The 27,270-nt window shown below is 41.2% G+C and overlaps 1 protein-coding gene across 1 annotated transcript in view; it reads right to left on the bottom strand.

Moving 5' to 3' along the window:
* The window catches only part of spata17 (spermatogenesis associated 17), a 34,153-nt gene extending 15,268 nt beyond the window's left edge, over positions 1-18,885 (bottom strand). The window contains exons 1-7 of the mRNA XM_041942718.1: positions 18,818-18,885; positions 18,232-18,321; positions 16,982-17,063; positions 15,442-15,492; positions 12,619-12,722; positions 6,087-6,210; positions 2,211-2,453 (exon numbers count right to left, since the gene is read on the bottom strand). Of these exons, the coding sequence (XP_041798652.1) occupies positions 2,211-2,453; positions 6,087-6,210; positions 12,619-12,722; positions 15,442-15,492; positions 16,982-17,063; positions 18,232-18,321; positions 18,818-18,885 (762 nt within the window). The remainder of the gene's footprint in view (positions 1-2,210; positions 2,454-6,086; positions 6,211-12,618; positions 12,723-15,441; positions 15,493-16,981; positions 17,064-18,231; positions 18,322-18,817) is intronic.
* Between the last annotated feature and the right edge of the window lie 8,385 nt (positions 18,886-27,270).

Genomic DNA, 27,270 nt, shown 5'->3' with positions numbered 1-27,270 from the left:
AGTGATCTCACTGAAAAACAAATTTACACAGTATGTATTTAACAAGTCAGCTTTTGCCATTTCTAAAAGCACAAGCAGCACAACAATTCCAGTTTTGATGATCGAGAGTCAGTGGTTCATGTTATTTTACACAGTATGCAAAATGTGTGTTCGCTGGTCGCAAATACTGAACAAATTCAAACTTTTGTGTGTCTGGTGGAGAATAAAGTGCAGCCTCTAAACATGCATTAATATGTAACTCTATGTAAGTGTGTATGCTCTATTCTGAGAGTAGTGTGTAAACTTTGTGAAGTGCAGATTAACTTAAATGTTGTTGCTTTGTTTGAGGTGACCTTCAGTTGTTGTTTTGTGTTAAAAAAGGAGGGAGGATGAGAGCAGAGAGATAGAGGGAGGGACGGGGACCCTGTCCTTGCTCCTATCGCCACGGGATCGGTGGCCTGGCCTGACCACTTCCACAGCCTGCACCTCAACCTTATCCATCACCACTAGATAGTTATCACACCAGGGAGGGAGGGGGTGTGGGGTGTAGGGGTGAGTGCAAAAGAAAGAAAGGGGGACTTCCTGCACTAATCAAACACACACACACACACACACACAACAGACAAACACAGGGAGGCAGAGACAGAGAAAGACAGATGTGCATAAGTACAGATAAATAATGTATTCTTCTCCATGTCAGGACCAGGAGACTTTCCTGACACCATTAATGAACTCACCCTAACTACAGCCAGCTGGAGACGCATATGCGTGTGTGTGTGTGTGTGTGTGTGTGTGTGTATGAAGTGCAGCTAATAAAATGAGACAGAGCCACGCCTCATTTCTGCTCACTTATGTTATACATTACTAGAAACTAATAATAGGGAAAGTACTTTGCAATAAAGAGCTACAGAGCGTAAATAACACAAATGGTGAGATGGCTCCTCATCAAATCATCAACATACACACACATATGCATGCACACAATCATACACGTACACACACATGCACAAAACACAGTCACAAATGCACAGCTGGACTACAATAAATTGTACTGAGATAAATTCTTCAAGGTTCAACTGCTGCATAGCTTTAAAGCTCCAATCATAGGTTGATATTAACACTGAATTCACAGGCCTTTCTCACAACAGACATTATGACGGGTCAACACAGCTGTTACAAAGAACATTTGTGATGATTCAGTTCTATCTAAGAGTCGGCCGTGACAATGTGACGATGAGGCAGCATGCATAACACCAGGACCCTGAAACTGAAAGCAGCTAAATGGAATTCTCCCATCATTAATGTCATTATTTACGCTTTTTTTCCCCACTGTAACATAAAAATGGCCAATCTACTCCTCAGATTTTTGTTTCTTCCAGGCACATTCAACTCACTGTTTTGCTTTTTTTACATTCATAATGTTAAATCTCAGTAGCACTTTTCAACAAATCGCCTTTTTAAAAAACAAGCAAAAAGGCTGAGTGAATATTGGACTGAAATCCAACAGGTAACAAGAAAGAAAACTTCAGTGGGACGACCATGTTGCTTTGTCTGCTGAATATATAAGAAGGCATGAGGTTTAGCCAATAACTTGACAATGTTGTTTTTTTTCCAAAAAGTACTGAAGTAAAAAGTTGCCAATGAAGCTTTAATGTAGCAATAAAGAGCTCCCTTAAAATATGACATAGTTCCCACTGTTCTTATATCTATCTCAGAAGCATATTATAAATTGGACATTCGAGTGGTCCAATACATCTAAAAATAAATTATATCATACATTAAACTTTCAGATACAAATCTTTTGTGTGCCTGTCACATCACACTGGTTGGACAAGCCACACTGAATAATGAGGAACACAAATGAAAAGGGGACATGGGATACACACACACCGCGGTACAAAAACATGTGATAGTATCCTGTAGCCACACAGTCACACATATAGAACTCACTGAGGGACAGGCATTAAGCTGCTCTGTGCAGTAGCCCCCAAGAGAGCTGTCTGCCATGTTTTAATGATGTCATTCTTCTTTAAAAGGAGTTTTAAAGGATCTCTGCTTTCATCAAGACGCATCTCCAGTGGGACAAGAAGGGGATGTTGGGAGCCTCTAATAATTAGTATTAGACACTTATAAAACGCATACGCTCTTTCACCTTTTGCGCATGTTCTATTGCTTTCTGTTTTCTCCCATCTTATAGCCCATGTTGTATGGTGCCTCTTCAACCATCTCACCTGCTGTTTCTTGCTGGCAATGGGGGGCAGTATGAGCCTGGAGGAGCAGCTGATTCTTGTGTTTTTCATCCATGGGGATTCAAGAGTCCCAGTGAAACTGGGGGCTTCTGGGCCAGGCATGCCCAAGAGACAAGCCCTGCCCCTGGGGGCCAGCCTGGTGGGGGCCTGGTACTTGACCTGCCTCAGAAGTTGTTCCATCTCATGGGGGGTTGGCCTGAATGGAGAGTTGAAGACCCCTGGGCACTGACAAGAGAGAGGGAGAGAGAGCAAGAGATGAGGAGGGAGAAAGGTTAATCCGATGTAATAGTGAAAGTGAGAGATAGAGAATCAGTATGAGCAATGTGATATGATTACATGCATGTGTATATTTCTGAATCCAAGTATTATGGGCTATGGCATATTGCATCAAAGTTTTACATCATATTGACGTTCATATTATCCATATTAACCTAAACTGTTTCTGTGTTCGGTGAAAATAGCTGTTGATCTTCACAGCCTCAAATGCATACACCATGGCTCTTGGCCAACCCAAGGTTTTTGTTTTCAGTGTGTACCACACACAAGAATAGACAAACAACAAAAAAATGATGACAGGGATCACCTAGCTGTATCTTTCTCAAATGTGACATTATAAAAGACATGAATCTCATTGTTCATGAGAACAACACACACACAAACACACATATGTACACACATACAAACTTTGCTTCCCCTGTTCTGAAGTGGGGTAGAGATTTGCCACAGACGGCCTCAGTAATAATTATTCAAATCACAGTGATCCTTTTGCCTGTGCGTTAATTACGAGACCAAAGCTTTGAGTTGGAGGACTCTGTATCTACTCTATATGCTAATAACACTGCTTGCTATTTAGGCCACTCTAAAAGACTGGGACAACTGAGAGAGAGAGGAGAGAGAAAGGGCAGAAGTGGGACATTGCTCCAACTATATTGACCCAAACCTGACTCTTTTTAAAATAATGTTTTAACAAGCTAGTTAATTAGTAAATGTTTCATTATTAGAGCATGAGTACTGTTGATGCACAAGTCAAGGGTTTCATACAGAGTAGAGAGAAACTGCACTGACACTGATTTCTGTGACCATGTGCTGCAGACAAACCTGGATAACAGATTTTTAACTGAGGGATCTCTATCTTGATGTAGTTTTTTTTTTAAATCCACGCAAAGCTGGCAGTACAGCTAATGCATTATTTTCCACTCAGCATGTAATTCCTGCCACAAGGGTCTCTCAATCAAAACAATGAAAACCAAAGCTGCAGTTTGACTTTTGAGATAATGTAAGTACACAACTCAACAAAACATATAACATTGTGCGTTTAAAACTAGAGCAACTTCGATGGCTCTGGTTAGCAGACACACATACATCAAAATACAATGATAATATGATCAAGCCAGAGTCACGACTTTGTAGATTAATGGGGGCTTCTTTTCAACAATCCATTCCATACCTACTTGCAGAATGTGCATATAAGGTCCCATATAAACAGACAAACCTCAGGCATCATACACCAGCAAGAACTGAATCACTGAGGGATGTTCTCAGTTCATGTAATCATGTAGGCAACCAGACCATTGCTGCTCATTATTTGCACTCACAGCATAATTGTGGGCATGTAAACCTAATAAGACTAATGCCACCTTTTAAATCACTGCAGTAAATTAAATAAATATTGCCAACAGACAATAGCTATTAAAATGTAATCAAAAACAATTACACTACAATTAATTATATTTGCCTTCTTATCTTACAAAATAGCTTCTAACTCAGTTATTTTAGAAGACAAAGTGTTTATTCAACCATAATTCAACTATAAAAATAGGATGTTATATGTCCTTGAAGAATATTCTTGGTGCCATATATTTGTGCCTTGTCACTCTGTGCCTCCAGAAACCTGACTGAAGATTGCACCAACTCCACATGCTGACACTATATTCTGCCAAATATTGTATTACTGTACTACTGCAGCATGACTGCACTTGTTCCTTTGGTCCTAAACAATCAAGTGCTTCTATACTCAACCATACTGAATAAATATCCTTGTAAATATCTCTGAAAATTGTTGATGCAAGAGACCACTCGGCAGCATCTTGAGAAGTGTTGGGCACTCTAAATATGAGAAATATCCTCATTACATGTATTCCGGATGGATGTACACAGCCTACTCAAACAGGAAGGGGCAAAAGGCTGGAGACACACAAACACATACACAGACGTAATCCTCACCACTCCTAAAGACACACACACACACACACACACACACACACACACACACACACACACACACACACAAACACACAAACACACTCATGCACACATGCTAGCCCAAAAGTACCAACCTAGCTACGGGAAGAGCAATGATGTTGACCCCAGGAACACACCATCTCTGTCTCTGTCATAGGGACTTGGGGCCTTTTGGTAAGCTGTGTGAGTGTTTGTGCGTGTGTGTGTGTGGGCTGGGGTCCGAGAAGTGAGGAAGGATGAACTGTGTGGGAGAGCCATCTATTCACTGCTGACAAGGTCAGAGCTACGAAGGGAAGGAGTCCCCTGCCATATGCAGAGAAAGAGAGAGCGAGAGATATATAGAGAGAAAGCGATGGACAGAGGGCGGGGAAGAGCACACAAACTTTTCTTCTTGCTTTCTTTCCTTCTTACTTATTGATAAAATGTGCAATATAGTTATATACTGTATAAAATGAGAAAAACAATGAACATCAGGGTAAACAGCCAATCCAAAGCATTTGGAGAGTCAAACACAATCTGATAAAATGCAAAATCTACTGCACTCCAGTTTAGCATAATAAAATGTTTGGAAGTTGTGTGTATGTGAGTGTCTTAGATGAAAATGTGATACCTGCTGAAAGTAGGAAGCAAGCCAGATGATGACAATACTGGTCGCACATGAAGGGGAGAGAGAGACACACATAGAGATAGAGAGAGAGGGAGAGAGAAGTACTGGTGCTGAATCAACAGTGACCAGTGTGCTTTGTCTTCATTATGATCCCAGTGGGGAGCCACAGAGTTGCGTAGATGCCACACACACACACAGATACATGCACACCTGTGCCAGGGGAAGCACTAAAATACTCCACTCAGCACATCAGAAGAGCCATGAAGACACATACTTAGTCATGTGCATGCACACACACACACAGAGGCACACACGTACATGCACACACACACACACACACACACACACACACACACACACACACCTAAGCTCCACACAGACCACCTGTGTTAACGAAAGAAGAAAAGAAAAAAAGTTTTTCTCGCTGCAGCCAGTTTCTGGAGGAACTCCCTATCTGTAGCTCTTATCTCACGGCTGTGTGGTTCTCTAAATCTTAAGATGTGCGTTGGAAATGTATGTATGTGTGTAGGTATGTGTATGCTAACTCTCTTAGGACAAAGTTTCTAGTAAGTCAGTGACATTATCTGTATATTCTCTAGCTCAGGGCAAAGTGGGGCCCGCAATGAGGTTCCATCTGGCCCGCCAGATGTGTCTTGTGAAAAAAATGTAAAAATTAGTTGAAAGAAATTATAATTCAAATCTTTTTGCGGGGTAAGATCCCTAATCGTAATTAATTTTATAATCTGAGGATGGCAGGCAGAGTGACACTTTGTGCATGAAGGCAGTTATTTAAGGAACTTAGGATCCTAGTACCATTTTGCATCTTACACCTGTGTGCAGAACTTTCGTTTGCTTTAGGTGCTCAATGTAATTATGTAAAATATTTTTTGTAGCTGTGGTCAACTAGGAATCACAATTTAATATCAGCCTCAGTCAATTATTTGTCTAATCATAGTCGTTTTTATGTGAAATGTGTGACATTGCGTGTGTTTGTGTTCCCGTAGACCAACCTGCTCTGTACTGAGGAGGTGGTGTAACCTGTGAGCTTTGTAGACCTTGGCTGTCTGCTCTTTCACCATCTCCAGGCAGTCTCTCTCTCTCTTCTGGAGTCCCTCAAGTTCATCCAGCTCCCTCCTACAGGGCAAACACACAATACATGAATACTTTTGCAATTCAAATTCAAACTTCCATTTAATGAATTTACATGATGGCTATTGACAGTGACCACAGCCAAATATAAACAGAATAACTTAGCACTGTATAATAACTGAAAAAAATACAATAAGTAATTAAGTTTATTTATCTAAGATGTAATTTCATGGCCTGATTGGGACATCTGAACTGCCCTGTCATCCTCAAGGGACAGAGAGTTTGTCATATTATCTTGTAGGCCTAAAGAAGGAAAATTGCATCATAATTTGATTTGGCAAATAGTCAAATCAATCTAAATCATACGGGAGCAAAAGTTCATCATCCTCTCACACTCACATATGTTGAATGACTGGATACTGCTGCTACAGTTTATTTAAGTCTATTACTTGCTGTAACAATCACATGAGACGAACATTTTACGCTACACATTATCCAGAAATTCAGCTGACCTTACAGCTTAACAATCTATAAAAGAAAGACATGTGCACAATGCAAAGTTCATGCAAGTGCATTTGCGCACATGTTAGTGTGTATTTGGAACACAGTCTTCTGTCGTAAATGCTGATTGTTCCCTGAAGTGTCCTTCAGATGGATAAAAAAAACTGTCAAATGATAAGACAGACACAGAAAGACAGAGGAGCTGCAGGAGAAAAACAAGGCAATGAGACTGCTTGGACAGAAAAAAGCAAAGTGAGAGCGCAAGGGGCTATAAGTGGGAGGATGATGGATATATTTCATCACCGCAGCCAGGACAGGTCTGTCTGTGACATCTGTTAAGCGAAGCCGGCTAAATGGGATGCATTAAAAGCCCATACACAGCAATTTCATTCCGCAATCACACAGCCTCATTGTTACAAGGGGGTAATAACTTAAAAAGGGAATTACTTAAACACACATGCTATGGTAATGTGAAAATAAACACACACACACCCACACCCACACACACACAGCTAAGAGTAAAGCCGGAGCTCATCCACAATCCTTCGTTTTTCTCTTTTCATATTCCTCCTTTTTTCTCCTCTTCTTCTCTACTGCTTCTTTCTCTACCCAGCTTCTGTTTTCAATTACAAGCCTCCACAGTGGAATCAGAATATTCATAGTGTGTCTGTAATGTGAGGTTAACACATTCTGCAGCTACTGACATTTAAAAAGAAATCACAACACCGTCTCCATTGCCTTTGCATTCTCATTCCTTCCTCAGCACCAGATTAAATTACAAAATAAATGAAATATGCAGAGCACTGTGTGTGTGTGTGTGTGTGTGTGTGTGTGTGTGTGTGTGTGTGCATGTGTGTGCGTGCATCTGGTGAGAAGGAGAGCGAGTCTAAATGTGTCTGTGCGTGTTTATGTAATATTAAGCACAGTAATTTAGGACTGTGCATATGGATGTGTGGCTGTATGTCTATATGTGCTTGTGTGTTTGTCTGTGTGTGTGTGAGTGTGTGTGTCTAAATATGCGTAAAAATAGAGGTTGCTTGGCCCCTATTTGTCCACCTGGCTCACAGGGATATTACTTATTAATGTAAAATATAAAGTTTTGGTTTAGTGTGGGACAGTCTGGTTCACAAACCAATTGGTGCATGTGTGTGTTTGCAGTATATGTGTGTATTTCTGTTCGTTCATGCATTAATACACCTTAAAAACTGACTAGCAATGTTTTCAGAGGTCAGGACCTGTCTGTGTGTGTGTGCGTGTGTGTAAGCAATACGTATGCGTGCGTCAAAGTTCATGCTATGTGTTCACATACTTTTGCGTGTATGTGTGTCCATATGTGTGCATGTGTGTGAAAGTGTGTGAGTGTGTGTGTGCATGTCAGGCTGAATGGGTGACCTTTGCTTCCCTGCCCCCAGCCCCAGTGTTATTAATTGCTGTGTAGTGGACAAAAGCCAAACAGATTTGTAACGGCTGAAGGCACCTCGATCTGTGTCGACCCAACCAGCCGCCACAACATACAACCCTCATTAGCCCTGTTCGGCACGCAGCACGTGCCCTGTGTGTGTGTGTGTGTGTGTGTGTGTGTGTGTGTCTGTGTTTGACAGAGTGAAAGTGAAAGAAAGAAAGCAAGAAACAGTGTTTTAAAACACTGGCTTGTAATCTGTTCAGGAATACATACCATAAGTGAGTCACACTTTAAGATGTAACTTTTTCATGAAAGATTTTACTTAAAATCAGTTATGTAACGGTTCGACTATGTTTATTGGAAACATTATTTTAATAACACATATTCCTGCTCCAATGACCACTCATCAAAAATTCTCGACTGTTTTAACTCATTATTGTATCTCAGTGACAATGAGTGATATTTTAGTTCAGTTTATTTAAGGGTAATATGAGCATTCAAATCAAGTGGCTAGCTTCATGATGTTCCCTTATCAGTTAAATTGAGACGGCATCAGGAAGTGGTCTCTTCACAGCCAGTATGTGCAGGAGAAATGGCTGAAGCGAATAAAACCTGCTTCAATGTGCATATGGGCACGTATTGTTTAAACAACAATTGGCGTTATTATCATTATCATTTAATGTGTTTTGGTTGACGTATAAACTGTAGTTATAGTTATTTATACATTAGATCATTAGTTTATTATTGCATTTACTATTAAATTGATTATTAGATGCTTATAATGTGCTTAATATGCCATATATTGTCGTGTGAGCACACTGACTTTTGACTGCTTCTTAACTGTTGGACAAACTAATAAAGCATACTTTCAAATAATTGAATCCCCAAATGACATTTTCACCCTGGACTGTGAACTTATTTAAATGGCTAATATAGTACATCTAAATTTCTCACTTCTTCCTCAATTATTTACTCCTTGGTTCACAACGGGGCATCAAGGGCTGATGGGATATCAGAGACTGAGGCATTGTGGGACGGTAGGCCACACCTGCGGTCGTCCAGGCCAGCACCAGAGCAGCTAATTGGCCAGGTTCTAAATATTTAATGGAGGCTTGACCTGATTGGCGGTTTAATTGCTCCAATTAAATGATTCAATAGCTGGCAAGGAGGGGGTAGCCAGCCAGTCAATTTAGACAGTGACCGGCTCAATGTATTGAACGTTCAACACCCTCATAACATAGTGTTTCCATTTAAGTGACTGACTAATTGATTAACTAATTCACTAAAGTAGTAAAACTGATGCCAGGAAAAGGTGTAGACTTAAACAATGATTATAGTGTTGAAATGATCTCAAATCAATGTTCCAATCATTCAAAAACAGAAAAAACATTTACAACTTCATACATTTTGTGTACTACTTCTCTTCTTTTGTTTTACTTTCAAAAGTTATTTCCTAACGAGGCAGGGAAAGCACCACATTATACTGCAACACACACACACACACACACACACAGAATAAACAAATCCAATCAGACTGAAGGAGTGAACCTGTCTCCACCCAAACTGGATCAGAAAGAAAGAGCAGCAAAAGAAAGACTGACGCATAGAAGCGGAGAGTGATCGCAGGGCAGGCGTGCAGGCAGGCCCGCACTCTCTCTCCACCGTAGCAGCTCTCCTTTCATGAATGTCCTTGAGAGGGACACGAGAGAGGGAGGAATGAAGACGGCTGGAGTTAGGAGAGACAGGAAAAAATTAGAGAGAGGAAGAGAGACAGCATAGCACCAGAAGAGAAGAATTTAAAAAAAAAAAAAAAAAAAAAAAAAAAACCTAGTGCTGCTCAGTCTAGCAACACCAAGTCCATAAATTCTCCCTTGTTCTCGTTCGGAAGAGTTAAAAGATTTTGCCATGTCGTTGCAACATCACAGCGAGAATTATTTATCTGATTATGGCAGTAATAATTACCCAGCTGTTTATTGCAGATAGAGGAATAATTCATGCAGTCAACAGGCCGTGCTGGTGGTGGCGGCGATGACACCAGCACATTTAGTAAATATGCAAAGCGGGCTTGCTCTGCTTTCCTAATTGCCCCCATCGTCCCACTGCATGCCCTTATTAAAGCCCAGGAACTTTAAGTGTCTCCCTGACAAAGTGATAAATTGTTGGGGTATCAAGGAAAACTGTGGCAGAGTGGGGACTGCGCCGGGGTCCTGACTTCATTAGGCTATGCAGAAGGAGAGGAAGGATGAATGAGGATGGACACTGAAGCACAGTGAACCGGCGGCAGAGAGAGAGGGAGAGAAAGATATAGAGCAAAATAGATTGAGAAAGAGAAGGAGAAAGAGAGGAGACTGAGGGAGGGAGGCGCTGCGAGGGCAGAGGATAGAAGAGGGTAGTGTAAGTAGCGTGTATTAGCTGGATGCTGTACCTAATGAAATGACACAGATGGTTTCGTGCGGGGGAGATCTGTCATGAGCGAGAAAGAGAGACTGAAACAGAGAGTCAGAGAGAGAGGTTCGGCAGTCTATGGATTACTCCTATATCATTACCATGCACAGCCTATGAGCCCGCACTAAATGGGGACCATTAGTCCAACTTTGAATAATTTATGCAGCGGGTTGGACAGACAGACAGACTTACAAGAGGGAGGGAGCAGGTGGATTAAAAAGCGGACCTTTGCGGGGTGAGTGATCAGGCAGCTCCGAGGGCTCAGCGGCTAACACAGAAAGGATATTTTAAATAAATGCCGGCACGGCGTTAATTGATCGTGACCCCAGCAGCACTAAATAAACATGTGATTAACTGGAGAGAAAGTGACCTCAACACCCCAAACAACTGTGGAGGAGGGGCTGTGTGTGTGTGTGTGTGTGTGTGTGTGTGTGTGTGTGTGTGTGTGTGTGTGTGTGTATGAGGAGACTGGGGATGTCACACAGTTGACAATGAAACATTAAGACCAAATGAGTAAAATTACATCACATCTATTGTTTTTTAAATATATTATTACAATTATTTTCCACATTTTTCACATATTTCCACATTTCTCTCATCTAGTCTGACTCTGCCCTTTGTGTTTATTTGTTTTAACAAATAGCATGTGAGAAGGTGAAAAGAGGCAAGGTCCAGAACATGGCAAAATACAAATGTTACTGTCATGAGCTGCAATCTGCACAGAGCTGATCCAGTCTGAGATAGTTAGGGACAAACATTAGTTGAGTTTAGTGGCTCTCATATAACAAGTTATCACAAGCTCTGTAGTCTTCCTTCCCATTACACATACACATATAAATATACTTTCACTGTGACTTCTATAAATGCCCATTCAAAGTATTTTTAGACACATTTGACAAATAACAGCAGTACATGCCATCAATTTATATAGAGCCAAAGACTGTTTCCTGTTTAGGACAAGGCATGTTGGAAAAGACAAACTGTTTTAAGCACATCTTTCATCACTGTCAGTGATCACTTGACAAAGTTTTGTGTGTTCATGTGTGTCTGTCTTTGTGTGTAACTGAAGAGGCAACATTTACTTAATGGACTTTAACAGCCTAGTTCCCCCTACCTCTAAAAGGGGCAAGAAGTGTGGAGGAAAGGTGGAACGCTGGTGGGGAAGTGAGGGGGGAAGTCAGTGATCCAAGGAGCACTTTAACAAATTTACATTTAATTTTAGCAGAAGCCTAAAGATATTTTCCGGTAAAATATATTAGCAACATTAAAAATGTGACTATTAGCTAAACGTGATGGTTTTTTTTGTCAAAAATAAAAGATGGCGTATCTCTAGCAGTAAGCCCTGGAGCACAGGATGTTTTATTAATGCACGAGCTGCAGTTCAAATCAGAGGCTAATTTTTAATTTCTTCACATCGTTCACTTCTCTCTCTCTTCGCCTCGAGCGCTTTAGAGGACTTCTCTCTCTCTCTCTATTTCTCTACTTCTCTTGCTCTCTCTCTGTCGTCTTTCCACTCTGTCTCTCTTTGTCTCTTTCATTCCTTCACTTTTCCTTTCCTCTTTCCCGGTCTTCCTCTGAGGTAACAACTATGCAACTACACATCTTACCAACGCGCCTCTCTCTCTCTCCCTCTCTCTCTCTCCCTCTCTCTCTCTCTCACACACACACACACACACACACACTTTAAGATAATGAGTACACCATTTAACCAACTGCATTTATAGTAATCAAATCATTTCATCTTGACTGACTTGTGCCACCAGCTGATTGCCTTCACGATCCTGTAGTGGTCCCTGGGCAACAATGTGTTTCACCAAGACACATCAAGGGTAAATGGTACAAAAACACAACAAGACAGAGAGTAGGTGAGACAGAGGAGAGAGACGGGAAAAGACAGGAAAGCAGTGAAGTTCAGTACTCCACAATTTCTTTTCAAAATTGCGCGAAACTTCTACAAAGAAAAATAGAAAAGGTAAAGTCAGTATACAACATCATACAAACTGTCTACCTTTACAGCATATGTATGTAAAGTAAAGGAGGAGCAGGTAACTGTCTGCTCTCTTGAGCCTCATATACATCACCACTTGTTTTGTTAGTTTTTTTACCTGACAAGTTCATTTTTCCTTGAAAGTCCTTCCAGATAGCTCTTGCGTGCATAGAAATTATGAATGTACTTCCTCACAAAGAATCCTCTCCATCTCCGCTGGATCTGTGAGGGATACAAGCATGACAGAGGAGTTCTTCAGAAGTTTTCCAACAAAATGGGCAAATGCAGGAGACAGGAAATCCGGTAGTGTCGCAAATTTGATGATTAGCTGTTAACAAATATCAAAGAAATAATTTGTTTCACATGGCAATTATTTCAGTGACTAAAACTAAATCAAGTTGGTCTCAACAGACAGTAAGGTAAAACATTATGACATGTCATGGAAATGTTACAGTTTTATCAGTTCTTCTTTTTACAGACATCAGCATCATACTCAGTAAGTCACAGAGCCAAAGACGCTTTTATGTGTATTTGCTGTCTAAAGACAGTCTTGCCAATACTTTTTCTCATTATTTACACTTATGGAGGACACATTAAACATAAGAAATAATACAGATGATGGTATTAACATATATGGGAGAACTCCTTTAAACAGTGTTTGACCATGCATGCAGTTTTTTCCCCTGTACTGATGGAGGGACAATCCAAGGGGGTACAGACAGCTGTCACAGCTCCATACGTTTAACTGTATCAGTCCACATTGATTGTGGAGGCTGCAGATTAGTGAGCACACACACACCCCCACACACACCAGTGGACCATTTTAAAGCAAGGGGGCGGATGTCCTTCAGACTAATTAGGAGATTAAAACAATGGCAGGTAAAAGAATAATCACACTGTGAGAAGAAGGGAGAGGAGAGGAGAGGAGAAGCGGAGGATGGGGAAAAACAACAAAGAGCAAAACGAGAATTAGCATTGATCTGCCAGTCAATAGATAATTTTAAATAAAGTAATTGCCGCCTCCCGAGTTCTTGCTGACCTTTGTTGACTAGTGAAATCGATGCTGTTGAATCTAATACAAATCCGAGGTGCGGCATGTAAACACTGGTTTCTATTATGGCCCTAATACATTATCCTCTGTTAGCTACCTTGCCGTGATAAAGACAACAGGAGGAGAGAGAAAAAAGAAAAGATTTACAATTGATTCCAAGTAAGTGTCACAAGGGGATTCTAAGATGATTGTTTCTCCCTTTGTGTCTCCCTTTTTCTCTATGCTTCTTTCTCTCTATTTACACATTGAATATATCTTCAGTAAAATATGTTCTGTAAGTACAGATGTCCTTCACTCATTCATTTGGCACAGGGTCCGTCTCTCTCTATTGCAGTTTCATACATATGAACAAACACTGTTGCTTAGTTCTGTCCTAAAGGCCAAAGCATCAGAAGAGACTGTAGTGCAGTGCTCACAGTCCTGCCAATAATTTGCAGGATATAACCTAAGTAATCCTAACATATTGTCTCTTTAAGTCTGGCACCCATAGTAAAAAAATCCTCTACAGGTGGAGGGTCCAGGTCCAGGTGCTAGATAAATTTTCACAATACCTTTATATCACCAATAACATTTGAACTATTAAGTTACCCATACTGAATCTGCTTGGAGAAATTTGTCTGTATTTGCCCCATGATATCCCTTTAGGAGCAGTGCACAGTGCAGCGCTCAGGAACCAACGCCACTTCTTAGACCAAAACCTTGGTCATGGGCAGTGCCAGGAGTTTTACAAATACCTGCATGTATGTCTTTTGCGGTGGGAAAGCATTGGAGCATACAGAGAAAACCCAGACAAACACACAGAATGAAATGCACTCTCTGCACAGAAAAGCCTCATTTGGCCCTTGTGGGGTTCAAACCGCTAACCACTGAGCTACTTTGTTGCCCTATTCACATATATTGCATTTTTTAAAATTCCTATTGCTTCCTTGAGGAAACTGTGGTTATTTTATATGGGTAATAAAGGCCTCTTCCCTCTAACTTCAGAAGCTTCTGCTCTACATGGTGACATCACCCCTAACCTTTTGCCTCATGACCTAAAACAGCTGGGTCAAACATTACTCCTGGATCTGTCTCTCCTATGTGACATTTATTGAAATGACAGGGTGGCCCGTTTTATTTGTTTGGGTTTCTATTGAGTGTAAAACTTGAAGCCCTCAATTTCCAGGGTTTTGCAGCAATATGAAAATATTGCATCCCTGTCTGCCCAGCTGGACAGCGACACACCCTCGTCAATAAACACTAGCTGATTTTTTTGTTGGCCTATAAAACCCTTTAATGGTTTAGGTAGAATGAGACTGTTAGCCAAAAGAGTAGGCCACGTGGAATTGTAAAAATATAAGGTTTCCGTGCAATATCCTTGTGTAAAAGTGCCAAAGCATCAGTCACAGCCACAGGGTTTTGATTTATGGGTTGAACAGTATAGCTGCTGAGGGGACAAACGATATTTGATGGGCATGACCACTGAGTAAAAACAAACAAACAAATGTTGCTAAAACTGAGATACAAGCCAGACAATGAGATAAAGGATAAAGCATTCAGACTACATTTTTATTCAGAGGGCCTCTTACCAAGCACTGTGCATAAACAGAATAAGGTTTGAGGTTATTTATAAGTCAGTTTCTGTTATGTCTAATTTTAGGCCTAAGTGATGTGTAAAATTGAATTGTACAGGAATGTTGTCATGGCATGATGTCACATGATAAAAAGTAAGAAAACAAACTGCATGTTAGATTAAAAAAGTGGCTATGATCGGCAATGTTTGCAATGAAGTGGTTACAGGCTGCTTATTCAAGGGACCTCCCGTTCACAGCACACACAGTGCAACAGAGTGCCCCCCACCACCACCACGACACTCCATTTGCTAAAACAAGACACTGTGGTGATATTTACCCTGACCGCCATCTCCTCGTAGAAATTCATCTTCATGATAAAATATGCCGCCTGTGAACACAAAGGAAAAGATGGCGTTACATCTTGTCTCCCAGCCCTCTGATCTGTCCACAGCAGGCGTCAAAGATAAAGAGCTCTTTATACATAATACATTGCACAGAGGCAGCACAGATAGGGCCACTGTAGAGGGGAGGGAGGAGGGAAGGGGGCAGAAAAGGAGAGAGGGCAAGCAAGAGAGACAAGAGGAACAAGAGAAAAAGTCAGGGAATGGAAAGAGAAGGGGGAGAGAGACAGAGAGAGAGAGAGTGAGAGAGAGAGAGAGAGAGAGAGAGAGAGTAGTTAGCGGGACTGTATCAAGGGGAGGACGGTACTCTCTCAATACACCAACGCAGACAAGGGCCAAGAAAATCTATGGTAGTCAAGCAGCAAGCTAATGGAGATGTATGACGGCCAAACGCTCTCCTCTGGATTTCATAATCAATGACAGCACTGCCAGAAGTGACAAACAATAGGCCACAGGATATTCAGTGGCGCACTCGACGAGCCGTCGCACACCGCACATGCCAGCCGACCACTGGGGGCACATTTCAGGAGCAAACTGGAGAGTCGGCCATAAAAGGGATTCATATCTCAACGCGTCTTTTTTAATAACGACAGGGAAGAGAGGGAGGAGAGGACAGGGAAGGAAGACAAAGACTTGAAAGGGGGTTGTAAATTCAGCTTGATGTTTTGAAATGAGGCTTTGTGCACGTCACATTACACATGATAAGGGCCGCAAGAGTGAGAGAGAAAAAGACAGACTGAGAGAGCGAGAGAGGAGGGGAAGAAGGAAATCTCTCAGGGCTAATTCAAAATAGTGCACTGTGGCAATTTTGAGTGATTCAAATTAGTGCTCATCTGTTTCCAAATGAGACCAAACAGCCTCTTTTTAGCCCATATGTGTGTTGTGACACATCCTTCATCGTTTATTTCAACACCCCTCAACCCCACCCCCACTATCCACCCCCCCACCCCCTCCTTTCCATTTCTTGAACGCCTCCCAAACGGCGGCTGGCAGTTATGCTTTAGCAAACAGTCAATTTACAGGCATGATAAATAGCTTGTTGTGATACGTTTACAAAACTCAATCCAGGGGAAAATTATACGTGAGAGCGCTGGGTATTGGATCCGGTATCAACAATCTGTTCAATTAAGAAGCAGTTGGAGGCAATATGCTGAAAATGGGGCCTTGTTTTACTAAAGCACACACATACACATACACATACACAAACACACACACCATAAACACAAACTCCTCTACTCTTTCCTTCTCTCTATTCCTCTTCATACTCTTTCTATATACAACCCAGGAGTTGCAATATAGATGAAATTCCTTATCATATAGCATCATATTTCCTAAGTGCTAATTTCCCAATGTGTAATGAGTGAATTATATCTCTTAAGGTCAGACACAGGGACTAAGGAATATAGCAATTGAATTCTAATGCATGCTATCATTACATAATCAATATATCTATAGCCGTTCCAGGCTCTGGCTTACCTTCACCATTTGTCTGAAATGTGCCCTTGCTGTGAAGCCCCGCCATATCTTCTGTATAATGATTGCTTTCTCGTGCAGATGGCTGTAAAAAAAAAAAAAGGCATTTTGAGAGAGAGGATTGGATGTGTATTTTTCAGTTGTTGAAATGAAGGAAAACACTGACATAAGTTATTGGGATACACATGGCGAGATGGAAATTAAATTGTAGATTTTTTGGTCGATCTTTAGTTTGTCTGTTTATGCTCAGAAATGATCTAATTGAATACAAAAAAAAAATTCTAAACCTAAAAATTAAATTGCGAAATATGACAGATTAACAAAAAAAAAATAATGCAATGAATGCTAAAACACGAACAGAATTTAATTGATTAAATCCTGTGATTCACTAAAATTACTACTGCTGCAATGAACTGTGATCTCTTTAAAAAAAAAAGATAAAGAAAAGAGTGGTTTTGTTTTCCGCATACTAATGTTAGGTTGTAAAGGACTTCAATTAAAAGGTCAGGGAAACATTACACTTACAAACACACACTCTCACAAAGACACACACATACAGAACAAACCTGCTCCTCCAAGCTTTTCGATCATGTCTGATGAGCCTTTCACCCCCTTTAGTCGGCGGCACACATTTGTATTCATCTTCAAACATACTCTAAATGCAAGTCCACTGCGATTCTCTGCCTCCAATGAGGCCATCAATTTCCAAAAGGCCATTCATATGCCCAGAAAATCAATGCTTATGGTGGGGATAGCACAACCCCGGAGTTGCACTTAGGCAGCTAAAATTGTTGCTAATTATCCACTTAACGCGTTGATCAATTAACTAAAGTAATCTGAATTAACCTACTGTCTGGAAGTTTGTCTGCTGACCCTGCAGAATGGTGCTGGGGTCACAGTACAGGAACAAGCACAGAGATAGAGACATTCATTTCTCTGTGTGTGAAAGGAGCACAGAGTGCAAGCGACATTTATTCCTCTAGGCCATTTGCAAAGCTCTAGAAGTGGGATAATTATGAGAGTGAGCTGGTATCAGGGTTTCCCTTGAAATTAACTCTTAAGGGTCCTGTCTGTTTTTCAACCCCTGAAGGGAAAAGCAAACCTCAAATTGGACTATAAAATATTAATTTTTTAAATGTTATTATTGTTACTCTTTTTTTCCTATTGTGTATGAAGGAGTAACAAAAGTTTATTTTTGAGGTTTACTGATATATATTGGACAAACACACACTCACCACACACAGAAATTATACCTGAGGTAAGCCCGCACCTTGCAGGCTCTGAACCAGCTCTGAATGCGGCTGGCGGCCTGGTTCTCCCTCTGTCTGTTCTCCTCTGCTTGGCTACGCCACACACAGACACATAAAAACAACACTGCACTGTAGCTACATTATCTCAGTGTGATGTTGCATATAAACGTCCATTAAAATTCCACAAAAACAGTATTATCATATGTTCTTCTAACTGCACAGCCAGACTTTGCTGTGGTTTCCATGTGGTGGTTGCTCCGCAGGTGCTTCATTTCATCACCTTCGTCATGGCACCACTGCCAGTGCATTCAAGTTACGTTATAATTGTTAAGGTTAAATTACAAGTTAAGCACCATTTACGCTAAAACATGACAAAAATCGCAATAACACAACCGTATTTGTAACGAGCACCAGCTGTTTGCTAACGATAGATAACGCTTAGTACAAACATGCTAGCGTTTGTTGACACTTCGGGTAACGTTAGCAAGGTAACTGGTGCAATGGTTTGGCTTTTGCAGCCAAACTGCTTAACGACCGCCACAATGATTTTCGTATCTGAACAAACCGTGCTCATGTTAATGATAAATACCTGTTTCTGTAGACGTATTCCTTTTGGAACTCTTCAACTTCACTTTTTGTTTTCAGCAGCTCCGCCATGTCTACTCAGGTCAGAGTTTACCTGTTGCCTTGACAACAGATTCCCAAGGTGGTGGAGATGCGTTCAAAGTACCAATATAGTCGGAATTTTCCCAACTAAGTCAATGAATAACGCTCTCTTCACTGTTCCTATGTACCTGTACCTATCATCGTGACAAAACAGACACTTTCAAAAACATCTGGCTTCAGTTGTTGTCAGTGTGCATATTTGCCGAGATTATCTGCGAGTTTATGTAACAAGTCAATAGTACTAACTGCAAAATCAGCCTTTTTGTTGTTTGTTTTATCTTATTTCTAAGACATTAACTAACTTTGTGCCTCAGTTATATCATTAGTTTGCTGTGTATTTTTCAGTAAATTTTGTTCTTTTAAATCACTGAGTGTTTTAACATAAAGCAGCTCCCTTTTCCCCTTTAGACTTCAGTTTTAGTCGAAATGGATAACAAGATGGCATGGCATTCCTTATTTTTCTTAACATTTATTTATGGTTTTATTTAAAGACTAATACTAATATTACTATACAAAAAATATTTTTATTATTGTTGATACAATTAAAAGCTTATATCAAAATATATTCTTAAGCACTGGGTACTGCATACTGCATTTTTGAAATATTTTTTATGAAAAGTATTTGTTGAAAAAGCCTTGTTTACCATTTGCTCCTCTCCAGTCACCATAATAAATGCACCAAAACTAAATAAAGACTTTGGTGCCATTACTAGTTCAGGCAGAAATTAAACCATATGCCATCTTGTTTATTTCTGACTCTGCTTCTCCCTCAATCTTATCTACTGAAGGCTACAGAAGCAGAAATACAGTGTAAATAATATAAGGGGATGGGGGATGAAAAAGGGAGAAAGTCCCAGAATAGATATTTTAAAAAGCCTGCTCTCTGGATGCAGATTGTGGATCTGAGTATTGATCTGCCAGCTGCCTCATTTTTTCCATCCATCCCTCCATCCATTTCCATCCTTTCCTGACGTTATCACCCTTCATCATACAGTTATCAGTTTAATTCTCCCCACACTTCCTTCCCCCCTTATTTCCCCACCTCGTCACTCCTTTGCAGCCATATTCACCTGTCAAAATGATCACCTCAGCAGGGTGTGTGTGTGTGTACTTGTGCATTTGTGCAAGGAAAGCTGTCTGTCTGGCCAATGGTCAGAGGAAAAAACTGTCTGTATTCTAAATTACTCCTCAGAGACAGGCAAACGACAAAGAGTGAAAGTGAGTGAGTGTGTGTATCTGCATGCTATTTCATGTCTGTGCACCGGCATTCCTGCTTTTCTGAGCCAGGCGATGTGCTTGTTTAAGTATCTTTTTCCATCTCTCCGTCTTTCTCTCAGGCCAATTTGCCGTCTGAGGGCCAACGCAGTGGTGAAGAGCAGTAGGCAGACGTCCTAGGTAGAGTTATGGCTGGAGGGGCGAACCCATGGTGGCTCAGCCCATCCATCGAGGGGCGGCAGGAGGGCGGCCACCCTGGTAATTACCGGAGAAATGTTGTTGTGACAAGATGTATGAACAGTGTATGTGAGTGAGAGAGATTTTTAGGGAAGTGTTGTTTTTGACAAGACTGTAAGGACAGCTGGAAGCCATTCGTCCTGCCACAACGCTGATTAGGTGTCACCAGGAGTGTACTGTATCTGTGAGAGAATGACACAAACAGGAGAGCGGGAGCACTTCATAAAAAGACATGCTGTTTACACACTGTCTAATGACCCACTTCTAGACCCAGCCAGACCATCATCCTCTCCACATCCCTCTCCTCTTGTAATACACTCTTCCATCAACTTCCTCCCCTTTCATCTCTTAAGATATCTTCCCCTTTTGTCTCTCTTTCTCTGCACTTTTGCTTGCCCTCTCCACATTTCTGCTTTCCTTTTTCTTTCCCGCCATCCCCTGTCCTTTCTCAGTCAAAACATTTTTGTTGCTCAGTGAGGCAGTAATTCCTTATCCAGGATTACCCATGTATACCCTCTCTCTCCTTCTCCTTCTCTCTCTGTCTCTCGTTCCATCTCTCCATACGGGGCATGTCATTTAACATGCCTCCAGTCACCTCTCACAGTCAGGAAGCTCATCCAACCAGTCATTCTCCATGCCCATTGTTCCTAAATGAGGGCCATATGCGCTGTGGCCAGCACTGGTCATAAAGACACACGCACGCACACGCCAGTGGTGATACCAGTGTCCATGGGCGAATGTGTATGTGTGTGTGTGAGACTGTCACACACTGCTCTGCACAGTGCATGTGTATGAATCATTATTGTGCGTGTCAGTGTGATGAGTGATTATATGTGAGTGTCTGTGTGTGTTTCTGTGTGTGTCTGTCTGTCTGTGCATGTGTGTGTGTGTGTTCCTACAGCCACAGTAGGGTGCGGCGGATGGAATGCGTGTTTCTCGGCAGGACCAGTTCGGCCATTATTATTAAACATCTGTCCACAGCACATTAATTCCACCACTCTGACGCATCCCTCTCTGCCCAGGGATCACTTAATTGAAATCCATAATGACTCTTTCTTCTCTTCCCTCCCACACTGAGCAAAGTGAAGCTGGAAAATATATTTTACACAAAAGGAAAGGTTTCTATCAGCAATTATGAAATCATTCTAACACCTTCTGTCATATATATTTTTAACAGCTTGATACACTCTCAAGGTACCACAAAACATCTTAATTTTGTGTAAAACAAAGAAATTATGATGACAGTTTTTCCTGAAACATTTCACTAATAAGCGTGTTGGATTGTGTCATTATGTATTAGTCCCTACAGCTTAAATAAGATAAGGAAATTAAATAGAAAATAATAAACCTAAGCAAAGAATGGTGATTTAGTGTGTATTTAACAAAAGGCCTTCAAGCCAAAGAATCAGTTCGATTGAAGGCCATAGCACAAAATAACATGTTGAGCTCAGATGTATGATTGTACTGTTATTTTGGTCATGGGCAGCTCAGAGGATCAGCAAACAAGGAAAATAGCGGGGCCTCGTTGTTTCCTTTGCACAAAGCTCGTCTTTAATTCTTTGTAATGTTACTTAATGATTGCACCAGCTCCAGCTCCACATCTCAAATTAATAACCAAATGTGTGCATTTTACACTGGGGCTGTCAATTTTTCTGTCATTTTTAAAGGAAAATTTTTATTCCATATAAAAAGAATACAAAAAATATATTTGTTAAATATTTTCCCTTGGTTCACACATTCTCAATGGGACAGTTTTTGAAGGGAAGATATGTGAATCATTAGATAACCACAAATATGTTCCGAATAACTATATGTTCATATTAAACTTTAAGACAAGGACGAACATAAAAGAGGGTACTTTGTTTCTCCAAAATGAGTTTAGTGGTTAATAAAATACTGACACTGTTTTCATCAAAGTTTTATTGAATCTTCTTTATAGGATAATTGAGGGTATTTTCACCCTAGGCCTTATTTTCCCAGTTTTTGCCATCCAGACAATTAAAATTCCCCATCACACACTCAGGGCTAACGCCAAAAAGTGATTAAAGCACTTCCAGTTTGAGCTGATGTCATCTGCATGACTCTAAAATGTTGGTGAAAATATCAAACTCAAACCAAAAGCTCACCCAGGGCCTGAAAAGGCCCGAGGCTGGCCCTGGTATTCTATGCAAATTGCTCCTTCATTTTTTCTACCCGGGGCTGCTGTTACTTTTTACAGTGGCAATGCTTTTAAACCAATTTGAAGCCATCTCTTTTTCCCTCTCCATCCCATCCCATCCCCTCCCTCCCACCTTTCCTCATTCCCCATCCTAATATCCTACTAATGGATAAAAACTATGATTGTGCCGGTAGAGGAGAAATATCATACCTTTATTAGCTCACCTATACCCGCAGAGAGAGGCAGAGAGAGAGAGAGAGAGAGAGAGAGAGAGAGAAGTAATGAATTGAGCATTGTGTAAAATAGTTTAATGCAGGGGTGGTTCATCATTATTTGTGGCGGATTGCGTGCAGACAGGGGTGATCCATTAGTGTGGTCGTTTCCATCTGTGTATGCGTGTCTCAGTGTGTGAGTGTGTGTGTGTGTGTGTGGGAGAGAGCGTGAGTGTGTGTGTCCCACCCAGAAGGACATTCGCTGCTGCCGGCCCCACTGTCACAATGAGAGATTCATCACCCCCCCTCCACACACAAACACACACACACACACTCATGTACGCACACACAGGCTACAGTACACATGTGGCATTATTGTTCCGTCATTACTCCTCTCATTCTTCTTTTCAACAATTTGTCAATTTGCTGTCTTTGTTGACACACACACACACACAGAGACACACACACATACAGCATGTTTTCTGTGTAGATGGTCAAGGTTAGAATTACAAACATTAAATTTGATCTAAATGTAATGAATCCAAAACAGGTCATTAGCATATGAAATCTTAACATTCCAAAACTTTACTGTGGTTTGGTTAAAACTAATCTCTGAGTGGGACAATAATCAAATGTCTGTTGTCCTTCTGATATAATTCTTATGATAGAATTGTATTTACTGCAAGGTGAGATAGATTTATTAAAACAATGTTTGAGGAAATTACAGTAATAAAAGTTACAGTAACTTGGACAAGGTTTTAAAGAAAAGAATGCAGCTACTGTAGTAAAGGAGTAGCTCAAAAACAAGTTTAACAAAGGCATGGTATGTGATAGAAACAAAGGCTTAGTGAACGTGGCAGCGAGTGTTTCTCACAAGTTTCTCTTATAGCACTTAATTTTTTATTATATTTGTGCATCTATTAAACTTTTTATACAGAGGAAGGAAAAGGAGAGCAGCAATCAAAGAGGAGGAGAAGAGAGCAAAGATAAGGAGAGACATTTTTAGTTGTATGATTGCCACATCTGATGGTCAGTCCTTTACCCCCACACATCCACACCCACAATCACATTCTCCTTTCAAAATAAAAACCTCAGTAGTTTAATGGGATGTAGATTTTTTTTTTTTCCCAGGGACTCAATATTGGAGAGGGAAAATAAATCATCCAGTGGATACTCTGATCATGGCAGGGTGTAGGCATGCATCTGAGGATTCTCCCTTTTCTCCCCCTCTGTAGCACTTCACCACTTACACTTCACTTGTTCTTTTCATCTGCCCCTGCCCAGCCACTATTACGCTCGTCCATTGCTCTCTTGTTCTGATTCACGTCTGTCTTTTGCTTGCTCTGTCTGGTTTGCATTACATACCAGCTTTATCTTTGTCTGTCCGGGCTTTTTTAATTTCTTGCATATGAATGTCTCCCTTTGTCTCTCTCTTTTCCCCTCTGTTTCTTTGACATTATCCCCGCACCCTCCCACCACTGCATCTCATTCTTAATCTCCTTCTTTAAATGGGCATGCTGTACCCATCTGTCACGTAAAGCACACATGACACATAATATATCATGTTAACAAACTCTTTAACTAGGCTTGCAGGAATCTCAAACATGGATTTAAAGTTCATGTTTTTTAACAACCTATGATTTCTCACACACCTGAGAAATTCCATATGGGAGCTGCAGGATCATCCAGCTCCCCAGATACAAATGAAGAACAATGAAAAATACAAGCCACTAAAGTCAACCAAACTCATGTTGTTCTGCTTTTCCTGGAGCATAACTCTGCACATACAATTGTGACATTCTGATCACACACTCTGCTGCTTTTGTGTGAAGCATCACAAGCCTTTAGCAAGCTTGCATGTATATATATATGTGCTGCCACCACAGGAGCTAGTCTGTTTCTCTTTGCTCCCAGCTAATTGGTTGGACCGTGAGAGAGGCAGGCTGGAGAGGTGGCCAGACCTGACAGTGAGTGTGTGAGCGTGTGTGTCAGATGTCCTCTGGCATGCCTCAGAGAGCTAATCATAACCACACTGCAGAGATTAATGAAGTCAAGAGCAATCAGCCCTGACACACAAACAGGGACACGCACACACTCGCATGCATGCACACACACACACACACACACACACAGGAATGTATAGTGGTTCTGGCTCAGATACATTGGACCTTGTTCAGCTGAGGCAATGACATGTGGAGTGACTTTACGATTAATTGAATCTCTTCTTGTGTGAACATCTGTACCTACATATGTCGCTATTGTCAAAGTTCCTTTTGTCATGCTTACTTAAATCATGCTCGCCCCCTCTGGAGAACTTTTTTGTTTGTTTGTTTTAATTCCTGTGGAGTTAATGCATATTATACTGTGTGGGGAAACTTCTGATGCTCTATAAAAGTAGGACAGATTACAGATTAACACCTATGCTTTTGGGTGAGCTGGGCAAAAAAAGCTAAAATCCCTCTGTCTGTCACATCCTCATAGACAAAACAGGAGAGAGAAGTTAGCAGTAGTTCATCAGTGGGACACATAAACCTTCTTAAATGCCCGCTGGTACTGCTCTGTCAAGTGGGCTGGATCCCCCTACCAAGCAAGATCAGCCAGGCGACTGCAGTCAACACCAAAAAGTTGAGAACGAAGCACCAACAACCAGAAGCTGTGCCAGATATGTTAACCACCTCGCATCGTTTTTAAGACCGCGCCTCGGGCAGGTGGTAATGGCAATGGACTTATCTAGCTGGGGGCACACCTGCCTTTGGGCCAGAGGGTTCCCCAGACACCAAATCTCCCCCCGCCCAATTATACACTTTTTAGGGGTTGGCCATGAGTCCTGCCTTGGGGAGTTCAGGACCACAGCCACCATCTGCAGACCCTGCCCCTAGTTGTCAGCCACAGTGATGACATCATCTGCCCAGGCTGCAGAAAACACACTGTGGTAAAGTTATTTTTCTGCCATTGTGCTCCACAGAGACAGATTAATAGACATGAGCGCTGATTACAAACGAACAGCAACAGCAACTGTCAGGCCACGTCAGCCACCCCCTCAAATCCCAGCTTGATACCAAAACCACGCCCGCCACCACAACAACCATCATCTCTGCGGATGGATCGAGCTCCTCTCTTTCTGAATGAGCTTGGGATTGCTCGGCCCTTATCTGAACACAGAGAGGGAGAGACACAAAAGAGAAGAGGAGGGGGCAAAAAGTACACAACAGTCCTCTGTTTCAGAGCACAGGGCTTTCAGCTCCACATAAAGACCTTGACCTTTGGCCACCATGGGCCTCTGTGCATGATTCACAGACTACAGAGACCCCTGATCCCATTTATCTGTTTGTGGTGTCTCTGGGTGTGGTTGTGGTGTGTGCTCATGTGGGACTGTACATTATAGTATGTTTGCCCTCTGCATCTAATGTTAGTATGTGTGTCTGTGTGCATGCTCAGGTAGAGCCAGTTTCCCTTGTGCAATGTGTGGCTGCAGTGCTCCTCCTGGGCTTCACCATCAGTGTCCGGTACATGAAGCGTTGGATGAGTCGTATGAATGATGTGTGAGAGTGCCTGGTAATTGCTCAATCTTAACACAAAGTAAACCAGTTTGGCAGTTTAAGTTAGGATTCTTTTCAGAAAGGGTATAGCAGCTGCCACGTGACACAGTCTGGCCGTGCTTTTGAATGTGAAGTACTTACTGGTTGCCAGTGACCACGCTATAACACGCATCAACACACTTGCATTTGTGGTTCACTGTGTGTGTCCAAAGAACTTTGACTGGATTTGGCCTTTGGCCATTATTCCCATTGATGGATTCGTTTTTCCACTCCCATTTGCTACTAACTGATTGGACTATTACTTTAAAATGTTTTTAGAAAGTATGTTGTATAAATGTAAAGGTAGTCCAAAATAAAATACCTAACTCGTTATTTAATATACCTTTCCCAATTGTTTTGCTGGTTGCATAAAAAAAACCTCTCCCCAGGACCCCAACTTTAAAATTGCATTTCCTATCTTTTAACTACAGAAAATTCTAATAGTGAGCATAATGTAATCAGATTACAGTTATATAGTTCATTTCACTCGCACTCTCCCCACTCACATACAAAAGCCTCATTCTTCACACAACCAATCTAACTTTCAAATCAACAGAAATCAGCCCTGGCCACAGGTGACTGGCCTGGCCAAATAGCCTTTTATTATAAGTGTGTGTGTGTGTGTGTGTGTGTGTGTGTGTGTGTGTGTGTGTGTGTGTGTGTGCGTGAGAGAGAGAGAGAGAGAGAGAGAGAGAGAGAGAGAGAGAGAGAGTAGGTTTGTATGTGTGTGTGTGGGCCTGCGTCTTTTGTTTTGGATTTGTAGATTCAGATAGAGGGCATGGGGTCCGATACTGAAGGTCCCTGATTGCGCTCAGTAGCCTACATTTCTTATTTCTGTTCACATATTATTTCCCAAACAAATAGATGTCTGATTTGCAAAATATTGAAACCCCATATTCAATTGAAAATAGCACAAAGAAAAGATATCAAATTTGATTAGATTTTTGAAGATGAAATCCTCATTTAGAATTTGATG

The sequence above is a fragment of the Chelmon rostratus genome, chromosome 1, assembly GCF_017976325.1.
Source record: "Chelmon rostratus isolate fCheRos1 chromosome 1, fCheRos1.pri, whole genome shotgun sequence".
In the NCBI taxonomy this organism is placed as follows: domain Eukaryota; kingdom Metazoa; phylum Chordata; class Actinopteri; order Chaetodontiformes; family Chaetodontidae; genus Chelmon; species Chelmon rostratus.
The sequence above is the reverse complement of the archived record's forward strand: the minus strand, read 5'-3'. Positions and strand labels throughout refer to the sequence as shown.